At 36.0% G+C, this 17,728-nt stretch overlaps 2 protein-coding genes across 4 annotated transcripts; one reads left to right on the forward strand and one right to left on the reverse strand.

Moving 5' to 3' along the window:
* Positions 1-723: 723 nt before the first annotated feature.
* On the forward strand, positions 724-7,442 carry LOC103319034 (etoposide-induced protein). 3 transcript variants are annotated; one of them, XR_016124182.1, is made up of 13 exons: positions 724-952; positions 1,249-1,314; positions 3,069-3,219; positions 4,395-4,447; positions 4,713-4,847; positions 4,943-5,006; positions 5,180-5,244; positions 5,355-5,437; positions 5,830-5,906; positions 6,005-6,120; positions 6,362-6,432; positions 6,785-6,886; positions 7,057-7,442. XR_016124182.1 is itself a non-coding variant. In XM_089046112.1 (12 exons), exons 1-11 carry the CDS (start codon positions 831-833, stop codon positions 6,849-6,851), a joined length of 1,020 nt encoding a protein of 339 aa, XP_088902238.1. In that variant the 5' UTR covers positions 728-830; the 3' UTR covers positions 6,852-6,886; positions 7,057-7,442. The 3 variants fall into 3 exon arrangements, 1 of the variants encoding a protein (XP_088902238.1); XR_016124181.1 differs by having other exon boundaries at positions 725-952; positions 5,180-5,265; XM_089046112.1 differs by lacking the exon at positions 6,362-6,432 and having other exon boundaries at positions 728-952; positions 5,180-5,265.
* A 3,237-nt stretch (positions 7,443-10,679) lies between these two features.
* Positions 10,680-13,188, reverse strand: TCP8 (TCP family transcription factor). The gene is made up of 2 exons (XM_008220529.2): positions 11,101-13,188; positions 10,680-10,974 (listed from the first exon to the last, which is right to left on the reverse strand). Exon 1 carries the CDS (start codon positions 12,939-12,941, stop codon positions 11,112-11,114), a length of 1,830 nt encoding a protein of 609 aa, XP_008218751.2. The 5' UTR covers positions 12,942-13,188; the 3' UTR covers positions 10,680-10,974; positions 11,101-11,111.
* Positions 13,189-17,728: the final 4,540 nt, after the last annotated feature.

The raw sequence follows: 17,728 nt of genomic DNA on the forward strand, positions 1-17,728 counted from the left end.
GTGCAAGTGGTGAAGTTGGATATGGAAGTGGAGGTGATGTCATTTTTAAAATGAATGATGATATTTTGGAATTAAAAATTCATTAAATATTCATCTCTACTTCTTTTAAAGCAAAAAATAATCGAGATATTTTATTTTTACAAACACAAAAAAAAGTTAAGTTTTTGGCCAAAAAGCAATCCCAAACGGGCCTTACTCTACACGTAAAGATGATGACGATAGTGAAAATTTGAACCTCATAGGAATTCTATGTACTAAGTCGCTTATGTATCTTATCATGCAATGTATAAAGTGTAAAATATTGTAGTAAATCATTATATATAAACGATTATGGTATGTTTAATCTTTTTTTTATTAATTACTACATATTTTCTACACTCACAGATTTCCATTTGTATAATCAACTTAATCAGTTAAATCCATCATGTAATATATTTCTTTCTAATTTTTTTATTATAAACTAATAGATAATTGACTAAATAAACATTCTCCAAAGTTTCAATAAAAATTTCCAACTATTTATTACAATTTTCGTGGTTTTTATTCAATTTTTATCGATATCGATAATATCCCGATATTTCCTTCAAAATTTTCATGTTTTTGAACTACCAATATTTTCGATATCATCGATATTTTAGACCATGTGGCACCAACCAATTGTGATAGCTGACGCCGTTAAAGAATAGAAAACGAAGTTACCCTCCTCCTTAAAAAGGCCGTCTCGAAGTTTCTGTCACAGAAGAAAACTCAGTTTTAGTTGTGAATGTGTTGTGTTGTGTTGTGTTGTGTCTCGTTTTCAAGTAATTTAATTCAACTCAATTCTGAAAAGAATGGAAGCTGCAAAGCCATTGATAAACGCTTTCAGAACAAAATCAAAGCAGGCTACGCTGCTTTGGCTTGAGGGCTTCAGAGAGGCCTGTTGCCTTCACCGTGTCTTCATCCTCTGCCACAGGTCTCTCTCTTCCGATAATTACTTCAATTGCACGCTTTAATTAGTTTCAATTTATTTTAGTTAAATTGCCTCTACTTCTTGTTTGGTTGGCGAGAAAACGAAACAAACGAGAGAAAAATAAAGGGTTTTTCTTTTTCTTTTTCTTTTTCTTTTTCTTTATCCTTTTTGGTTGCCTTTTGTTCGCCTCCAGGCGTTGGATAAATTTTACTTCACTTTCCAAGGACCCAACGGGGAAAAAAATTCATAAATTTAGTTTTATTTGGTTTAGTTTTTATTAACTTAAGTTCTGATGGCAGGTCGAGAAAGCTTTTGATACGTACAGGACAGTGTTTTCTATTGAATGGCTTCATTTTCTTAGGAAGGTAATCTCTTTCTGTTGCTCTCTGTGTAAGGTTGGCCTTATTAGTTATAAAAGAATGTATCTGGGATACGTTTCATCACTTGTGAAAATTTGAGCTGCTCATAGCTGATATATTGGGTACTTGAGATTTTTCTCACACTTCCATGGAAGAAAAATAGAGAAGTCTATCACTTTATAAATAAAAATTAATGAAGAAGAATAGGTGATATAGGCTGAATAAAATGGCATGAGAAGGAGTAGAAATAAATTAATTAATTTAGTGGCTGAAATTGAAAACAGTGCAACGGCTGCTGTGGTCGCTGTGAATCGTAAGTAATAAATCTGTGCAATTTGTTCTGCTTGCCTTACATTGTTCCACAGTTCAAAATTTTCCATTGATTATAGTGTGTTAGACAACTCATTTGGTAAATCTGATTATTCTTTTTCACGGGTGCAAGTGGTTTTGGCAATGGAGTTGGTTTGATTAAACTAAGTATGGTTTCGTGCCCCCCTCATAGTAGTTTTTAGACCAACTTCTTCGAAGATGTATATTCTTGTTTAGAGCATTTTTTAGATCTTAGTTTATGTTTAGGATTTTTGCATATGATTAGGTGTATCTTTTTCAACCCCAACTGAATATGTTTCATTGTTTTATAAGTGTTTTTTTGTTTCCTGTTTAGAGTATTTTTAGGATCTCTGCATATCTTCAAAGGTAATTCCTACAACATTTTGGGAGATGCAAGCAGTTGATTATTTTGGCGAAGTTATAGGGTGCTCAATATAAGATGCAAATTAGGTTTTCTTGATCTTTTCATGAGGAGTCAAAAATCTTAGGAATTACTTGAAATAAACACTTTTTGATGATTATACTAGTCTTTAGACAGTTTGTACAGAGTCTACTATCCTCAAAAGTACTCTATAAAGGTGAGCAACTGGTGTTCAAATTTGGATCTTGCATTCTTTCCATTTCATCTCGTGATGCTGCCCTTATCTTTGGCTGTGTAACAGTAGGCGACTGAAAGATGTCAACTAAGATGTGCTTAGGTCTAGGACTAGGTCAAGATGTAATTCGGTTGTTGTAGAAGCTATGAATAATGTTGATCAAAGTAGAGGGATTAGAATGATAAAAGAACCCCCAAAGGGCCTAACCAGGAACCTCAGACCACATGAAATGTTTCTCCAAGGCTCAAGGGAGTTTACTAGAACCCCTCAACATGACTTGGAATCCCACCCTTGTTCTTTTTTCAGAATATCCATTGTCTGCTGTAGGGCTAATCTGAATTACTTTCTTCTGTTTCTGCATTCAAGAAATCAATATTTTAACTTTCTCACAGGGTGGGTTGTTTCCAAAGACCACATTGGTTAAGAAGAGTGTTTTTGTCATCAAAGTGAACTGGACTGAATGAAGGAATTTGATTAACATGATGATACATGTGATTCTTATGTCTAATAATATTGAGGTCTAAAAGAATCATTTAAATCAATGATTTCCATGTCACAGTTTGCTTCCATTCTTCTATCAATCTAAATAGTCTAGTTATTTTTATTTTCTGCTGAAGTTGTGCTCTTATTACTATTAATGTGGATGCTCTCAAGCTTGAAGATGCTTATATCTGGTTGCCTGAGTTGATTTATTTCCCAGTATGACCTCTGCTAACAAATTTGTAAAGTAGAACCTACTCATAAGAGTGCTTTAAGTGGTTTGGTGGACAAGTGCATTTTAAATCCTGCATGTCTGAGACTTGAAATTTGAATTCCTAATTTGTCTTTGTGCAGTATAATTATCCTTAACTCAGTCATCGTCCCAGCTCTACACTGGATATTACCTGATAGGTGCCCGGAATTTAGTTCTCAAGAACTCTGCTCATTTGGTGGTATTTTGAAATTTTATTCCTTCTTACGTCTTGGGCTCATACAACTCTTTTATGTAAGTTGCAGTTTATGTCAAGTTCATTTTTGTAATTTCAACTGTGTGGCTTTCTTGAAAACCATTGAGCTAATCTGTCCATATAAAAAAATTTGTTTTGGGCATGCATCATCGAATTTTTTTGATGTTTAATTCTGTTTTGTTAAATTATAATTATGTATTATGTACTCATACACACTACTAAGTTTGTTATCTTATAAAGTATATTATTATGGACACATGAATTGCCCATTGGTTTGTTCTTATAAAAAAAAAACTATCTATCTGTTTGCTGATTGGGTTAGGTTAACTGGTGAACCGAAGTATTAAAAAAATAGTGCATACAGATTACAAGAATAATCAACATGCTACTTTAGTTGTCAAATAGTACAAGGACACACATGCCCACCAAAACAAACTCAATGTTTATAATACTTCATTTTCGCCAGGCAATAAACACACAAAAATATGATTACCACTAGGCTAATAGAGATCCCCAAACTTAGATGTTGGCTCGGATTTCTGTGCATTCCAACTGTACTTTGCATGCTTTTCTTCAAGTTTTTGAGATTGTGGTGTGAAAGGACTTGATATGTGACTTTTACATCCTAAAGGAGACAAAGTAGTTTTTCAAGAGCAGCCTGAATAAGACACAAATTGATTAATGTTCGTATAGGAGCTAATGATAAATTATAACAAAGAACATACAAATAAAAAATGAAACTGCAGATGAATTAAATCAGTAAAAACTTCAAATAAAAACCAAGTGAAATGTACCTAATTCCTATACCTGAAATAAGCAAAGTTTTTTTTTTTTTTTTTTTTCTGCATAGATGGTTAGTACAATTTCAAACGTCTATTGGAGAATGAATAAAGCCCAATTTTGTTGAAATTTGCAGCAAACTAAGGTTGCATCCTTTTTCATCTTTAATTTGGAATATCCTTTAGGACCTCCATCAAATTGCACGCATAGTAGCTTTTCCTGGTTACCAAAATATCTGCAATTCTTGAAAGGGAAACCTTTATTAAGGTAACTTGATAAAACTTTACCTTTGGAAATTTATTGTTTATTTAAATCTTCCTTGCACCTAACCTGGATCACGTCCTTAAGGTGTTAAGACTAAGTGTATGCTGTGGTTAACTTTGAAAAATGGAATTTGTTGAGCATTTATATGATTTTTTTTTTCCTTTTGCAGGTAACTTGGTTCTACCCATTGTATGTATTCAGCATTATCCTGAGCAACATCTGGTACCTACCAAACTAACCCCTTTAATTTCATTCTTAGCACCCTCATACAGAGTTTTTAAAGTTCTGGAGGTCCCTTTGATCCCATTAGTTGTTACATCATGATTGGAGTGACAATAGTTATTAATTTATGATAATTTGTTTCCCAAAGTTTTATGCATTAGTTTCTTATTTTGTATAACACAAGCCAGCATGTCTTTTGATGTGTTCACTGTTCATTGCATTTTTCTCTTTCCAACTCAAATCTACAATTTTATTTTAACCAAAGGTACAATGACATTGCTAAGTATGGATTTGCTGCAATGGGGAGATCTGGGCCAACCACATTGGATCCTGTCAGACAAAATGAGGCATTGGCCTTACAAATTGGAGCTGGTACGGAAAGACCTACTGGCCTGGGAGGGTAATTAACTTAGTTGATGGTTGATGGTTCTTAAATAGAGACTTCAATTTTGTGATGTATCATAGGAGTTGTGTATGCATCTGTTGAATTTGCAGGGTCATGATTGGAATAGGAGAGCAGGTGTACTCATTACTTCTTTTGAGCTGTTTCTTCCTAGAGGTAATTTATATGTTTTATTATGTATTTACTTGGGTGTATATTGTTTTTTTGGGGGGGGGGCTATGGGAAAGGCATTAGATTTTGTAATTATTAGAGAGAGAGAGAGCGTATTTGCAATATTCTCCATGTCTTGTGTGTCAACTTTTGGATGACAGACTTGATGGCTTCTGCAGGTATATGTGACAGGCTTTATACCGTATGTAGGGAAGGCACTAAATTTTCTACTTCTTTCCTGGATGTATGCCTATTACTGTTTTGAGTATGTGGTGCATATACCTTTTTGTTGTAATATTTGAACTTACTGTTGCCTAGATAAGTGTGTGCTAATGCACTTTTGAACTTTCTTAGGTACAAATGGAATTTTTCTGAAGTTCGTCTGGACAAACGGCTGGACTTCTTTGAATCTAACTGGGCTTTTTTTGCTGGTTTTGGTAAATATGCTTCCTTTCTGGAGTCTTTGTTTCAGTTGATTTGCAATTTTTTTTAAGTGAACGATTTTTTGTTATTATTTATTCTGTACACTTTCCACATGGAAAATTACATTGATCTAAATGGCTTCTCTTAGAATTTTGCTTCTGCAGCCTCCTCATGCATGAAACATGATTTTTTTTATAAGCAGATAAAGCTGAGTATAAAGACAGTTATCTAAAGGTGTCTCAAATTCGTTAACCCACATTTCAAAGTCCAATATTTTGAATTTAGACTTCGAGGACACACATGGGAATATGTTTTAGAGATTTTATATACTCTCACTTTTTATATTGCTTATATTTAAAACTCTTTTACTTGTTTTGAGGTATTAATATCTTCAATGGCTCTGCAGGAAGCCCTTGTGTTCTGCCTGTTCTCTTTTTCTCGCCTCTTGTGAGCTACGGGTTTATGGCAATACTCTTTCCATTGGTACACTTTTCTATTTTTATTTGGTAGTGATTGAACTTGTACCTAAAAGTTCACTTTGCTCCTATTATTCACATATGGTAAATAGTAGATTTTTCCAGTTTGTTTTGACAGCAACAGGTTCAGAGGCTGAGCAAGTTATTTCTTCTCAAAGAGCAAAATGGGAAGTTGCTGGGTTTGGAAGGCTTCCAATATTTAATGCTGCAGATACTTTATCGTAAGCTATCCTCATTACTTTGATCTCTGTGCTCAAAATATGTATTGGTTTTATGTGTTTATTTTTTAATTTTTATCTTTTTGTGGAGATAGCTCTGTAGTAAAATATATCCTAATTTCATTGACGTGGATATGGAACATTCTCTGTTGAGCATGTGCATTGAAAATGGATGTTATGCATAGAACACGAAAAACCTCGAACATTTCCTCAGTTGTCTTGCAACATTATTTGACACTTGCAGGGGACTTGAACTCAGGTATGATGTCTGTTGGACACGTACTGGACATGTGCAGTATGCAAAGGATAAAAAAAGTAATATTTCTTTTCCAACCAAGGAAGGACATGGCAGATGGAACTAATTCTTTGCTGGATAGTTTTATAATACTGAGTTATGTTATAAAAGTTGAAATATATGCCCTTACCTCTTTTAGTTTTTGTTCTTGAAATTTAGAGCTCTAGTATTTATATTTTATAACCTTGTGCTTCAATACGAAAGGCTGTGGGCCCTGATATCTAAACTTGATATTTTTAATGAAATTATTTATATCTTTTCAATATCATATGGTTGGTCCAGAAATTGAAGAACTGGCATTATTTGAGTTCTAATGGGGTCATGGAACAGTGACAGTTCTACTTTTGTTGACTCTTGATTGATCTTCTACAGGATGAGGGTTTTGTCTCTGTTTCCCCAGGAATCCCAGGAGCTGCTTCAGAAAAAGAAAGACAGCTAAGAAGCTTGGCTTGATGCTTACACAAGTTTTAAATAGTAAGTCAAAGTTGTACTATTTTGATATAAAGTATACGTTGTGCTCTTATGCAATGATGCTATTTCTTGAATTTTCCATTCAAACCACAAAACTGTGGATTGGGTTTGCCTTGCAATGTGTATTTTATTGATATGATAATAATTTCTTAGTCTTGTGTTTGTTGCCACAGGATCATCAATTCTACCCAATTTGCACATAATTTAAGTGCAATTTAAGTGCAATGGCTCAAGATAAAGCATCAGAAAGGGTTGATGTTTCCATTATGTATTTTGTGAGAAAAACATGGTTGCAACGGGATACCACTATTTTGCTATCCCTGGCCAATAATGCTATGCCACATGAAAGTGTTATCACGTGTGCCACAACGTTGTTGGCAGAGGATTACAAAAATAATGCTATCTCAGTTTCGTGGAAGTCTTTCTCGTATTTTGTACATAGAAAGTAGGTTTTGACCAAAGGGTTATCTTATGTACAGAATAGTGTGATGAAAAGACCAATTTCAATGGTCAAATTTGACCAGATGGTTATAAGTGGTGCTCAGCTTGCTTTATTATACGTGTTGCTGTCCAAATTTGTTTCTCTTCTTTTCAACCATTGTCAGGTAACACTTTGTTATGCAATGTCAAGGTTTTGTTAGAATCAAATGCGGAATTCAGTGGATTTGGTCGGTCCATGTCTTGAGTCTGACCAGGAACAAAAGATCAAGTGAATATTGTTGGCACTTGTTCAGCCATTTAAGCAAAGTTCCATTAAAACTCAAGTTGGATAATATAAAAAAGTACATCATATTATAGCAGCATTAGTCGTCGATGTGAAATGAACCGGCAACGCGGTCAGCCATTCTTTGACTTCTTCATTTTTTTTCTTTCTTTTTGTGATTATCTTCCTCCAAAATTGGAACTTTATAATTTTATAATACACAAACTATAGGCGTTTGGTGTGCATAAAGAAACTCATGTGAAATGAATTCAAATATCCTTCTCAGGGGAAGATTTCTATATCAAGTTTGGTAACACTGATAAAGAACTATAAATATCATTTTATTTATTTTCTCGTGTCTGGTTTGTGCAGGAAATGAAAACATAATGTGTTCAGTTTTTCAATTATACCCCTAAATTAGAAATATGCAAACCTTAACTTAACCTTCACACGTATAAAATACGATTAATGTTTGCCTTGATTTATCATGAGAAAGGAAAATGAAACTTGAGATGGAGGGCATCCTTCATTTTTCCTATGAAGCAAAAATTAATATTCCAAGTCTAAACTAAACAAACATGATAAATGAAATAATTACTTGTTAGAAAGCCCCTTTTCCCGCTTAGTTTGTATACCAAGTATTCTTGATTTAGTTGTATTTCTCTTTTCAATATTAAAAATTGTTTCAAATAAGAATTAGAAATAAATAAAGAAAAACAAATTTTTTTAAAAGACAAATTTTCATGATACAGATTTAAGTTGAGGGAGTGATTATTGTTGGCGCTTTGTGCATATTATTACTTAGTCTTTTGACCCACGCGCTTTATCTCTGTCCAGTCTAGCCAAAACCGCACTTACAACACATATGATTGGCGCACGTGAAGCGCCACGCGCGCATAATTAAATAAATGATCTGATTTATTCCCATGACAAATGAGACAAAGCACAGCAATCAATCCTGACCGTCCATCGACCCGATAAGCTTTAAATTATAGAAGCTCCCCCTATTCCTCCTCATGATGAGTCATCATCGCTCATCCCATCCCACGTCCTTTCCCTCCTCATCAGAATTTGAGATTAAAAGTTTAAATTATAAAAAAATCGGCAACTTTTTGTGAACAAACAAGTCAAACTATATAGCATAATATATCTAATTAATCACTTTTTTTTATGCTTATGGTTACAGCTTTGGGTTAATTTAATTAATTAATCCCAGTTTTTAGCTTTATCTTGCGTAAATTGCGGGATTAGTGGATCGCTCACCGATGCCTAATTGCCAATTGCCAATTGCCCAAACACAATAAATTATGATTAAGTGAATGTGCTTAGATTAGAATTGTATTTTTAACATTTTGTTATGAATTGGGTGAAAGTTGAGTTTTGTCTCCTATGCCCATTACCAATCCTAGGGCTTCAAATGCACTGGTTTCACTTGAGGTTACCACTTGCCCCGCCGCTCATTATTTTTCTTCAAATTTTAGATCACAAAAACTATCTTAAGCTCTCTTTGACAATACTTTGATGAAATTACCCAAAATAAATCAATTATGTTTAATGTTTTGAAGAAAATTACATTTGTATTATTCGTCATTAGTCACGTACATCGTGTCCAATTGAGTGTTTTTTCCTTCTTTGTTTGTCGATTTTTACAATTCTTTTACTAAAAAATTTGTTTACCAAACGATGCCTCAATATCTTATTTTTAGAAAAGAGTGAGGCCAACGGGGTCTAACCTAATTGAAAGGGTTGATTTGCAGACTAGTGGTCTCACTCAGGTTTAAACCTCCATGACATCATAGTAGCGTCTCCTTGTAATTTAGACTATCGCTTATACTAAAAAAGTAAATCCTCATGCATTTGTATTAGCCCTTACAGCTGAATTATGAATGCAAATTTTTTTTCATTTTAAAAACAAAAACAAAAATCAGAATTTGGTGGGGACATATATAAATAGAAACAAAATTCTAGGGGACCCTATACAAAATCCACATCGTGTAGACATATTAATTATGGGAGAAAATGATTAAGCAATGAAAACGAAAAAGTCATCTGAATTGACTGTACAAGTCAAAACAAAAGTCACCCTCACCCTCACCCTCACCCTCACCCTCTGTGTTATTTCCCCTTTCATTTCGCAGCTAGCTTTATATTAATTTTGCCCCTTTTTCTTTCATTTTCGCAATGCCTTTTTCCTTTCTTTTCCAGAAACCCAAAAAGAAAATTACAGTACTTTGTTTTCATTTTTACTCCTTTCATTTTTAAAAAAAAAATACAAGTGCTATTAAAAAATTGTGGTAATCAAACACACGAACTCAAGTATAAAAGCAAATATTCTTAACTACTTGAATTATGTCTTTCTTCTTTCATTAGAGGTAGGACAGTTGAGTTTAGTACGGTATGATTCACCCTTCAAATTGAAATGAGATTGAAACCAAAAACTATGCACGCTTTGGTTCGGTTCGTATTCTTCATAGTTTTCTTATCCTTTCTTAATAATTTAATTTAAATTTTAATATAATTAAAGAACATAATCAAACATGCCTGGGGAAGGCTTCATGGACACGGTATATATTTTAATTATCACAGACATTTATAAATTAGGAGGACAATCACAAAAGTTTTAGGATAAAACTGTGTATTAGAAAAAGGGGAAAAGTGGTGGAAGGTAAAAGCCAGCATGCATGCCTTCTCAGGTTTGTTTTAATCTCTCTCTTCTCTGTCTCTTCTCTGTCTTGGATTGATTAAAGTTCATATAATATTTGCTCTCTCTCTCTCTCTCTCTCTCTCTCTCTCTCTCTCACATGCACATCAAACTTGGTTGGTTGCTGGGTTTCTTCTCCTTGTCCTATATGTTTTGTAAGAAAGGGTTGATGCAGGCATTGAGCTGGTCTCTGCATCTGGCAACTTCTTTCCATCTCATAAAGAGAAGCTCAAGATTTTTTTGGTTGGCTTTAGCCTTTTGCCAATTGAGAGGGAAAAAAGAGATGCTTTATACAACGTGTGAATACTGAAAAGAGAAGAGATGAATAAAATTTTATTGAATTTTTCTCTCTTTTAAATTCTTTTTGCTTGTTTTCCATTTTCTCTTCTCAATACAAACAAAACAAATATTTTATATAAAAAAAAACACTCAACACAAATATCCTCCTATACAATTTCACTCTGCCTGTTCCCTTTGAGTCCCTTTGGACCAAATTCACTAACAAATTACATACTAATCTTGGGGTTTTTCTCCACACCAATCTAGAAAATAAATTGAAGAAATTCAAACTGAACAATGCTACAAATGAGAACTAGGAAACCTATCTTTTTCATCAGATGACATGACCATATCCCATGGAAATTTTCAAGCACTCTCAACCCATCATCTCAAATTCAACTTCCAAATCTGCAAAAACACAAACCCAACAATCTCTAGTTTCCTGCTGCTCCTATAATTAATGAAAAATCGGGAAGGACTAAACCAAGCTGCATTTTATGATGTACATATAAAGTAAGAAGAAATAAAACTAACCAATATTTATGTCATTGAGAACTATTTGGGGCCTCATCTCCACTATCAGTAGTTTGAGGCTGGTGTTGTTGTTGTTGATGATGATGATCCAATGGATGATTCTGCTGGTGGTGCTCAGAATTCATATTCAAACCACCTCTAGAGTAAGAAGCATTCAGAGCAGCCAACATGCCTAAATTCGAGTCGGCGACTCCAAGCCCAAGATGCTGTGATGGCTGTTGCTGCATTAGCATGGAACCCAATTGGAGAGGGCTCCCTCGGCTGCCGGCTTGCTGGAATTCAAGACTGCTTGGAAGGTTAAACCTCGGCATGAAATGCAATGGCGCTTGCAATGTACTCCCGTGACTGGCAGGTGCGGACGGAAACGTCCACATCTGTGCAGCCTCGGAAGGACCAGCGCCGGACGTCCCGGTGGGCATTGAGGGCCCACCAGCACCAGCGGTTACTGGCAGCATCCAGAATGTGCTGCCAGCAGCACCGCTGTTCGGGGCAGGTGCCACTGCCCACATGGCAGTGGGTGGCAGGATATTCGAAGTTGGCCTCAGCAGCCCTGAAGGTCCTGCCTCCCCCTCCGACCCCTGTTGTTGTTTTTGCAATTGTAAGCCTCCGCTGCTCTTAAAAGCCTTATTCCCAGACGGCGACCCTCCTCCTCCGCTGCTGCCTCCGCCGCCTTCGCCTCGCCCTTGATTATCATCCTTGAACAGATCTTCTCTGAAGCGCTTTCTCATATAACTGTCGGTGGAGTCTCCACCGCCGCTGTCTCCGCCGCCGCTTGGAAGCGCTTCTGCAATTTGATCCGCGGTCATAAGAGGAGACTGATGCTGCTGATGATGATGGTGATGATGCTGCTGTTGATGTTGTTGATGATGTTGATGAAACCCCAACAAACCCGAATGGGGAAAACCCTCGTCGTAGTGAGGGTGATGGGCAAGAGCCAAGGCGCCGGGAAAGGAATGAGAGGCGGACTTGGAAGGCGGAGCGGAGAGCGTTGATCCGCTGCTACGCAGGGATATGTTCAAACTGGAGAAATTGGCCGGGATGGTCCCCGTTCCGGTGGCGGCGATGATCGCAGGCTCGGCTTGCTGGAGGAGCCACTCGATTGTCTCGCCGTCGGACTTGTGGCTCAATTCTCTCGTCAACTGGAAGACTCTGGCGGCGCAGGTGGCCGGCATTCGTATGCGGCGGCCTCGGCCTTCGACTTTCGTGTGCCGATCCTTGGTGGATCGTTTCACTACTTGGGTTGCTGCTGCTGCGGCTGGTGGTGCTGGTGGTGTAGCAGTAGTAGTACTGGTGGGTGAAATTGTCAATTGCTGCTGATGAATTTGGTTTTTCTTGGCGGAGTCGAGGAGCGGGGCTGGTCGGGTTGAGGGGTGGGAGTCGGATCTGGTGGCGATGGCGAGGGAGGCGTCGACCAAGTGGGGAGGAGGAGCGGTGGAGGTGGAGGTGGAGGAGGGAGAGGAGGAGGAGGAAGAAGACAAAGAAGAGGAGGAAGGAGCTGGTGGTTGTGCAGAAACAGTAGCAGAAGTTGTTGTCGGTGTATGAGTAGAGGTGAGGCCAGCTTGAATTGAGATGGAGCCCATGAAAGGGGGGCCCCCTCCTCCTCCTCCTCCTCCTGCTCCAGAAGAAGATCTGCTGCCATCAAAGGGGACCACAAACTGGGAAGAAGGTGAGGACTGTTGCTGTTTTGGTTGCTGTTGATGATGATGATGAGGATGAGGATGAAGAAGGTGCTGGTGGAGCTGGTGATGACTTGTGTTGTTGTTACTAGTGTTGCTCTGTTGCTGCTGCTGCTGCTGCTGCTTCTTGTTGTTGTTGGTGCTTTGGAAATTTGATAAGTCCATTTGGTGGGGAAGGGTGGGGGGTTTGGAGGGATATCTTTTTTATTTTTATGTTTCTTTGGGTTTTCTTGGGTTTTAAGCAGCTGCTGTCTGATTGATCAACCCCATCTCTCTCTCTCTCTCTCTTGCTAGCTAGGCTCTTGCTCTCTCTCTAACTTACCAGTCATTCCCAATAAAACTCTTTTTTTTTCTTTCTTTTTTTTGTTTATCTTTTTCTCAAAGTCTTTCTCTTTCTTGGGGTTGGACTTTGGAGAGAGAAACGTGGAGTGAGTGAGAATCTCTTTAAAATGTTTGCAGGGGTTGGACCTAGCTAAGACTAAGAGTTTGTGGGGTTCTCTCTTGGTCTATGATTAACTGTTGTCCTTCCCTTCCCTCAGCAGCAGCAGCAGCAGTAGGAGAGAGAAACTAAGAGAGAGAAAGAGAGCGTTTTGATTGAGTAGGTCAAGATGACTTAGATACAGAGAAGAAGCAGCAGGTGGGGGACCTAATAAGACCTTTGTGGTGGAGGAAAGAAAAAAAGAATACAAGAGGAGAAGCCTTAGCCCACTCGTGGGGTCTCTCGTAAAAGGAATGTTAAAAATCAGCCTTTGTTACACTCGGATTTTTATGCCCCCCAACCCCAGTAATTATGAGAACATTTGTTTATGCTCTCTCTCTCTCTCTCCCTCTCTCTATAAAGACATTCTCTCCTTTTCTTTTCTTTTTTTCTTTTTGGGCTTTGAAAACCCAACATTGTCCTGCATCATCACCTACTATTCTGTGGGCAAATTGGTCCTTTCATGACTCAAGTATCGCATTTGACAATTGCAGAGGTGCCCACAAAATCTGAGATTTTACCTCTCTCAAGGCTGTCCTTCGGATTGTTTTTACCACCCACTCTCACTCTCTCTGCATCTCCGTGTGAGATTTCAGACCAGAATAAGGAGAAACAAGATTTTGAAATCCATTTTCTTGTGAAATCCTAATCCAGAAGAAGAAGCAAGTGAACTTTTCATCAACTGTCATGATTCTTGAGTATTAATTTGTCTCAGAAAAAAGTTGAGAATTAATTCAGAAGAGGCCAGCAGAGGAGATGGGTGATAAGTGTGATTAGGTGAGGAAAAGAAACTGGTGTGTCTGCACAGAGAGAGAGAAAGAGAGAGAGAGCAGTGGTTGAATGGTAAATATAAGAGGGTGAGTCCGGACTCCAGGGCAGCAAGCAGCAAGACAGCGCAGGTAAGCATCAGATAAAGCATCTAATGCAGTAAGACAGCTCATCCCAACCCAAAACCCTACACTGTTTTTGTTTGTTTCTTTTTTTTTTCCTTTTTTTGTTAGTATTTATTTATTTATTTATTATTATCTTTCTTTTCTCTATTGGGGCACCCTCCTGCCATATTTATTTATAATTCTATTGGTGAAGTGGAGGAGGAAAACTTAGTTGTAATTGGGATACTAATGTTTTGTTATTTCCGGCCGATAATGCTATATCGCGTAAAAATGTTATCACATGTGTCTAAATTTTATTAGTCGAAAATAGCAAAATAGTGAGGTTTAGAGACTGTTGCTGCTCACTCGTGCTATGAAAAGACAGGAATTGTGTCTGCTGCTGTTAACTAACTTGTAACTTCAATAACAAGACCTCACAAATTACCAATTTATATAAGATCATCTTTGGTTAGTGGAAACAAAACTCAGTTCCGATTATATGCTTTTTGTCAAATTTTTATAGAGGTATCATTTTATATTCTAAATTTCCATTACAACTTATATTATGGGTGAAAATTGAGCATAAGAACTCAAGTATATGGATAAATACTCATAATTACTTAAGTTACAAGTCAATTTACGATATTAGTTTCAACACTCAAAAAAAATATTGTTATTGCCATGAAACAAACCTATGAAAAATAACTTAATAGCTTCACGATCTATCATAGTGTTTGGTAGTTGGTCCTTGGTCGGTATCAAGACCGTTTGCGTAATGTCTTATTTTGACCGCTTGATCCATTAGTTGTGTACCGAGTGAGAGTTAATGTTTAATATAATTTTAGTGATACGACGAATTATCTATCGCTAGGTCAGTCATAATACAAAACAGTTAATCATTGTATTTAAACTGGACCATTACCTCATGCACTTGTTTAATTTCCCATTAATTAGAAAGGCGGTGCAATTCTCCCTAACTGCCATTATAAGGTTGACAATAGGGTGTTTTGCAAATGAATTTGGAGAATGATTATAAAGCATCATTACTAACAATGATGATGATAGGGATGCACGATTTGAAAATACAACAAGTCATCTATATTATATGCTTAAATGACAAACGGACATAAAAGTATAGTTTCTTTATATTTCCTTTTTTTTTTTCTTCGTTTATTCTTATGGTTAAATTAAAGTATGATAATATATCGATCCTCATCACAAACCCATTTTTTTAAACGTTTTTATGACTTCGGTTCTAATTAATACCCAATTCAAACTCTAAACTGATTGGTTCTACAAATATATATATATATATCCTAAAACCTACTTAGGATGCAAGAAAAACCTAAAAATATAAATAAAATAAATGACTCTTAGTAAGGGGGCTTGTAGCTCAAGTGGTTAATAGTATTTATCCCTATGCCTAAGGTCTTAGATTCGATTATGTCCTCCGTCGACATCGCTTGTATAAAAAAAAGAAAAAGACTCTTTTCTCAAATGGGTATGCGAGTATCCAAAACTAGCTTGTTGCCTTTTTCTTGCATCATTTTCTCTAGTGTTGAACCATTTATTTTTCCGCAATTTCTATCTTGCCCTTCATCAAAAAGCCATTTATATGATTACTAATTTAATACAATCGTTACATTTTATTGATCAAAATATAACTATGAAGTAAAGATGATGAGTGCTTGAACACTATTCTTCTAGTGTTCGAGAACTTTCATAGGGTTTGAACAATCGACGGAAAATTTATATGGTCATTTAAAATTGAACCAGACTTGCAGGGTTTACTTAAGCAGTCATATGTGCTTAATGTAAATGAACCTAAGATGTTATTCATTAAGAACAACGGAATCTAATGACAAAGTTAAGCAAATGCAACTCTTCCACTCAAAATTAAGGATGCTTAGTGTTTAGGGTTTAATATATAAATGTGAGTTATGGTCCCAGTTGCTCTCCTCCTTGTACTCGAGTTCGATCTCTCTTCTCGTAAATTAAAGTAATTTAAATTGTTGATTGTTTAAATAAATGCTAAACTTGACCTTATTGGGTGCTCAAATCAATTTAAACTTTCTCATATTTCAAATCAACAACAATTTATTACAATAGAATAACAAAGGGATAAATTCATGCCACTAATCAGCCAGACAATTTGACTTGGACCCACTCTCTTACATAAAATATTTTAATTTGAACAGATAATCATCCAGCTTAATTAATTCTATTAATAACCACACAAACCAACCCACATCTTTATCTTTATCAGATTAACCATTTTTAATTCAACAAACATATAACTTAATCCCTTAACATGATTATAAATTAGAGCCGACTTTACCACTCTCTTCTCTCTCTATAGTCTAGAGACATATAAATACCGAGGGCGGAGCCACCATAAGCCCTTGGGGTCATCTGCCCCTATAACAGCAGTTGGGCTCCACAAATTTTCATGTAACTTGGGAAAATAGTGCAAGAATTCATCAATTTGTAAGCGAAGTGTAAAAAAAAATAAAAATAAAATATTAGCTGAACAAATAACACTTATGTTTACTTCCAATTGTAAAAGAAGTCTCATGAATTGGGGAACTTAAGAATTTGGGAATAAGAAATAGGAATCAGATCAACTACTCTCATCTGGTTGGTATGATTCCCAATTTTGAGGGTACAATTACGAATTTTACCATGTAACTCTCATGATTTTTTATTAAACACAAGTTTAGAACAAATTGGAATGATTCCAATACTCATAAGTCATTACTGATAAGTAAGTAGACTTCTAGCAATGCTTGGAGGCCAGATTATTCAAATTCAGGGTTTTTTTGTTTTGTTTTGTAGAACTTGATGATGATGGATAGGATGATTTTAATTTAGAATTATGAGAAAATGAGTATAATGTGAAAAGGGGGATTAGGACAACAAAGTAGGGCATGAGAAGGAATGTTTCGTATTAGAGAAGTTCAAACTTTTTGTGTTTGTTTTCTTTTAAGTTTGAATGAGACTAGTCATTTTACTTTACAACAATTACAAGAGTTTGTATAGCATTTGAAATATATATATTTTTAAAATTATTGTTAGAGTCGTTTTTTTTACATAAATAACATTGGGGCGAAAGAGACAATCGAGCACAGTACATCAAATGCACATTCATAATTCTTGTAGCCATTTGGAATAAACTTTGTTCATTGATTAATCAAGTTACTTTATTATTTGAGTTACTATATTATGTTTACTTATTAGGAATGAAGTATGTAATGATTCGGAAAATCTAAGAACAAGGGAATTAAGGAATTAAAATTACATCAACATTTGGTCGAAGATAATAGAATTGGAATAATTCTACTACCCATAAACTGCAATAATTTCAATATCCATTCATGATAACTACACATCCCATCAATGATATAAACAAAACAACGTGGAATATGGTGTGGGTTGGAATAGAAATATAGGTATACATGAAGGGTAAAAGCGTAAAGTGGGGTAATTGCTCATATTAATTTCACTGTATCGCCTGTTAGGAAAGGACAGTGGTCACAGTGGGGAATTACTGTTGATGCATTATACCCTTTTGTTTGGTTCTCCGTATAAAAAGGGATTCTCGA

This window comes from Prunus mume, linkage group LG2 (genome assembly GCF_029339155.1).
Source record: "Prunus mume cultivar Tortuosa linkage group LG2, ASM2933915v1, whole genome shotgun sequence".
In the NCBI taxonomy this organism is placed as follows: Eukaryota; Viridiplantae; Streptophyta; class Magnoliopsida; order Rosales; family Rosaceae; genus Prunus; species Prunus mume.

Coding starts and splice junctions, on each gene's coding strand:
- LOC103319034 (XM_089046112.1), top strand. CDS start 831: ATGGAAGCTGCAAAGCCATTGATAAACGCTTTCAGAACAAAATCAAAG. Junction 1,315..3,068: donor GGCTTCATTTTCTTAGGAAG/GTAATCTCTTTC, acceptor GTCTTTGTGCAG/TATAATTATCCTTAACTCAG. Junction 5,438..5,829: donor GGCTTTTTTTGCTGGTTTTG/GTAAATATGCTT, acceptor ATGGCTCTGCAG/GAAGCCCTTGTGTTCTGCCT.
- TCP8 (XM_008220529.2), bottom strand. CDS start 12,941: ATGGACTTATCAAATTTCCAAAGCACCAACAACAACAAGAAGCAGCAG.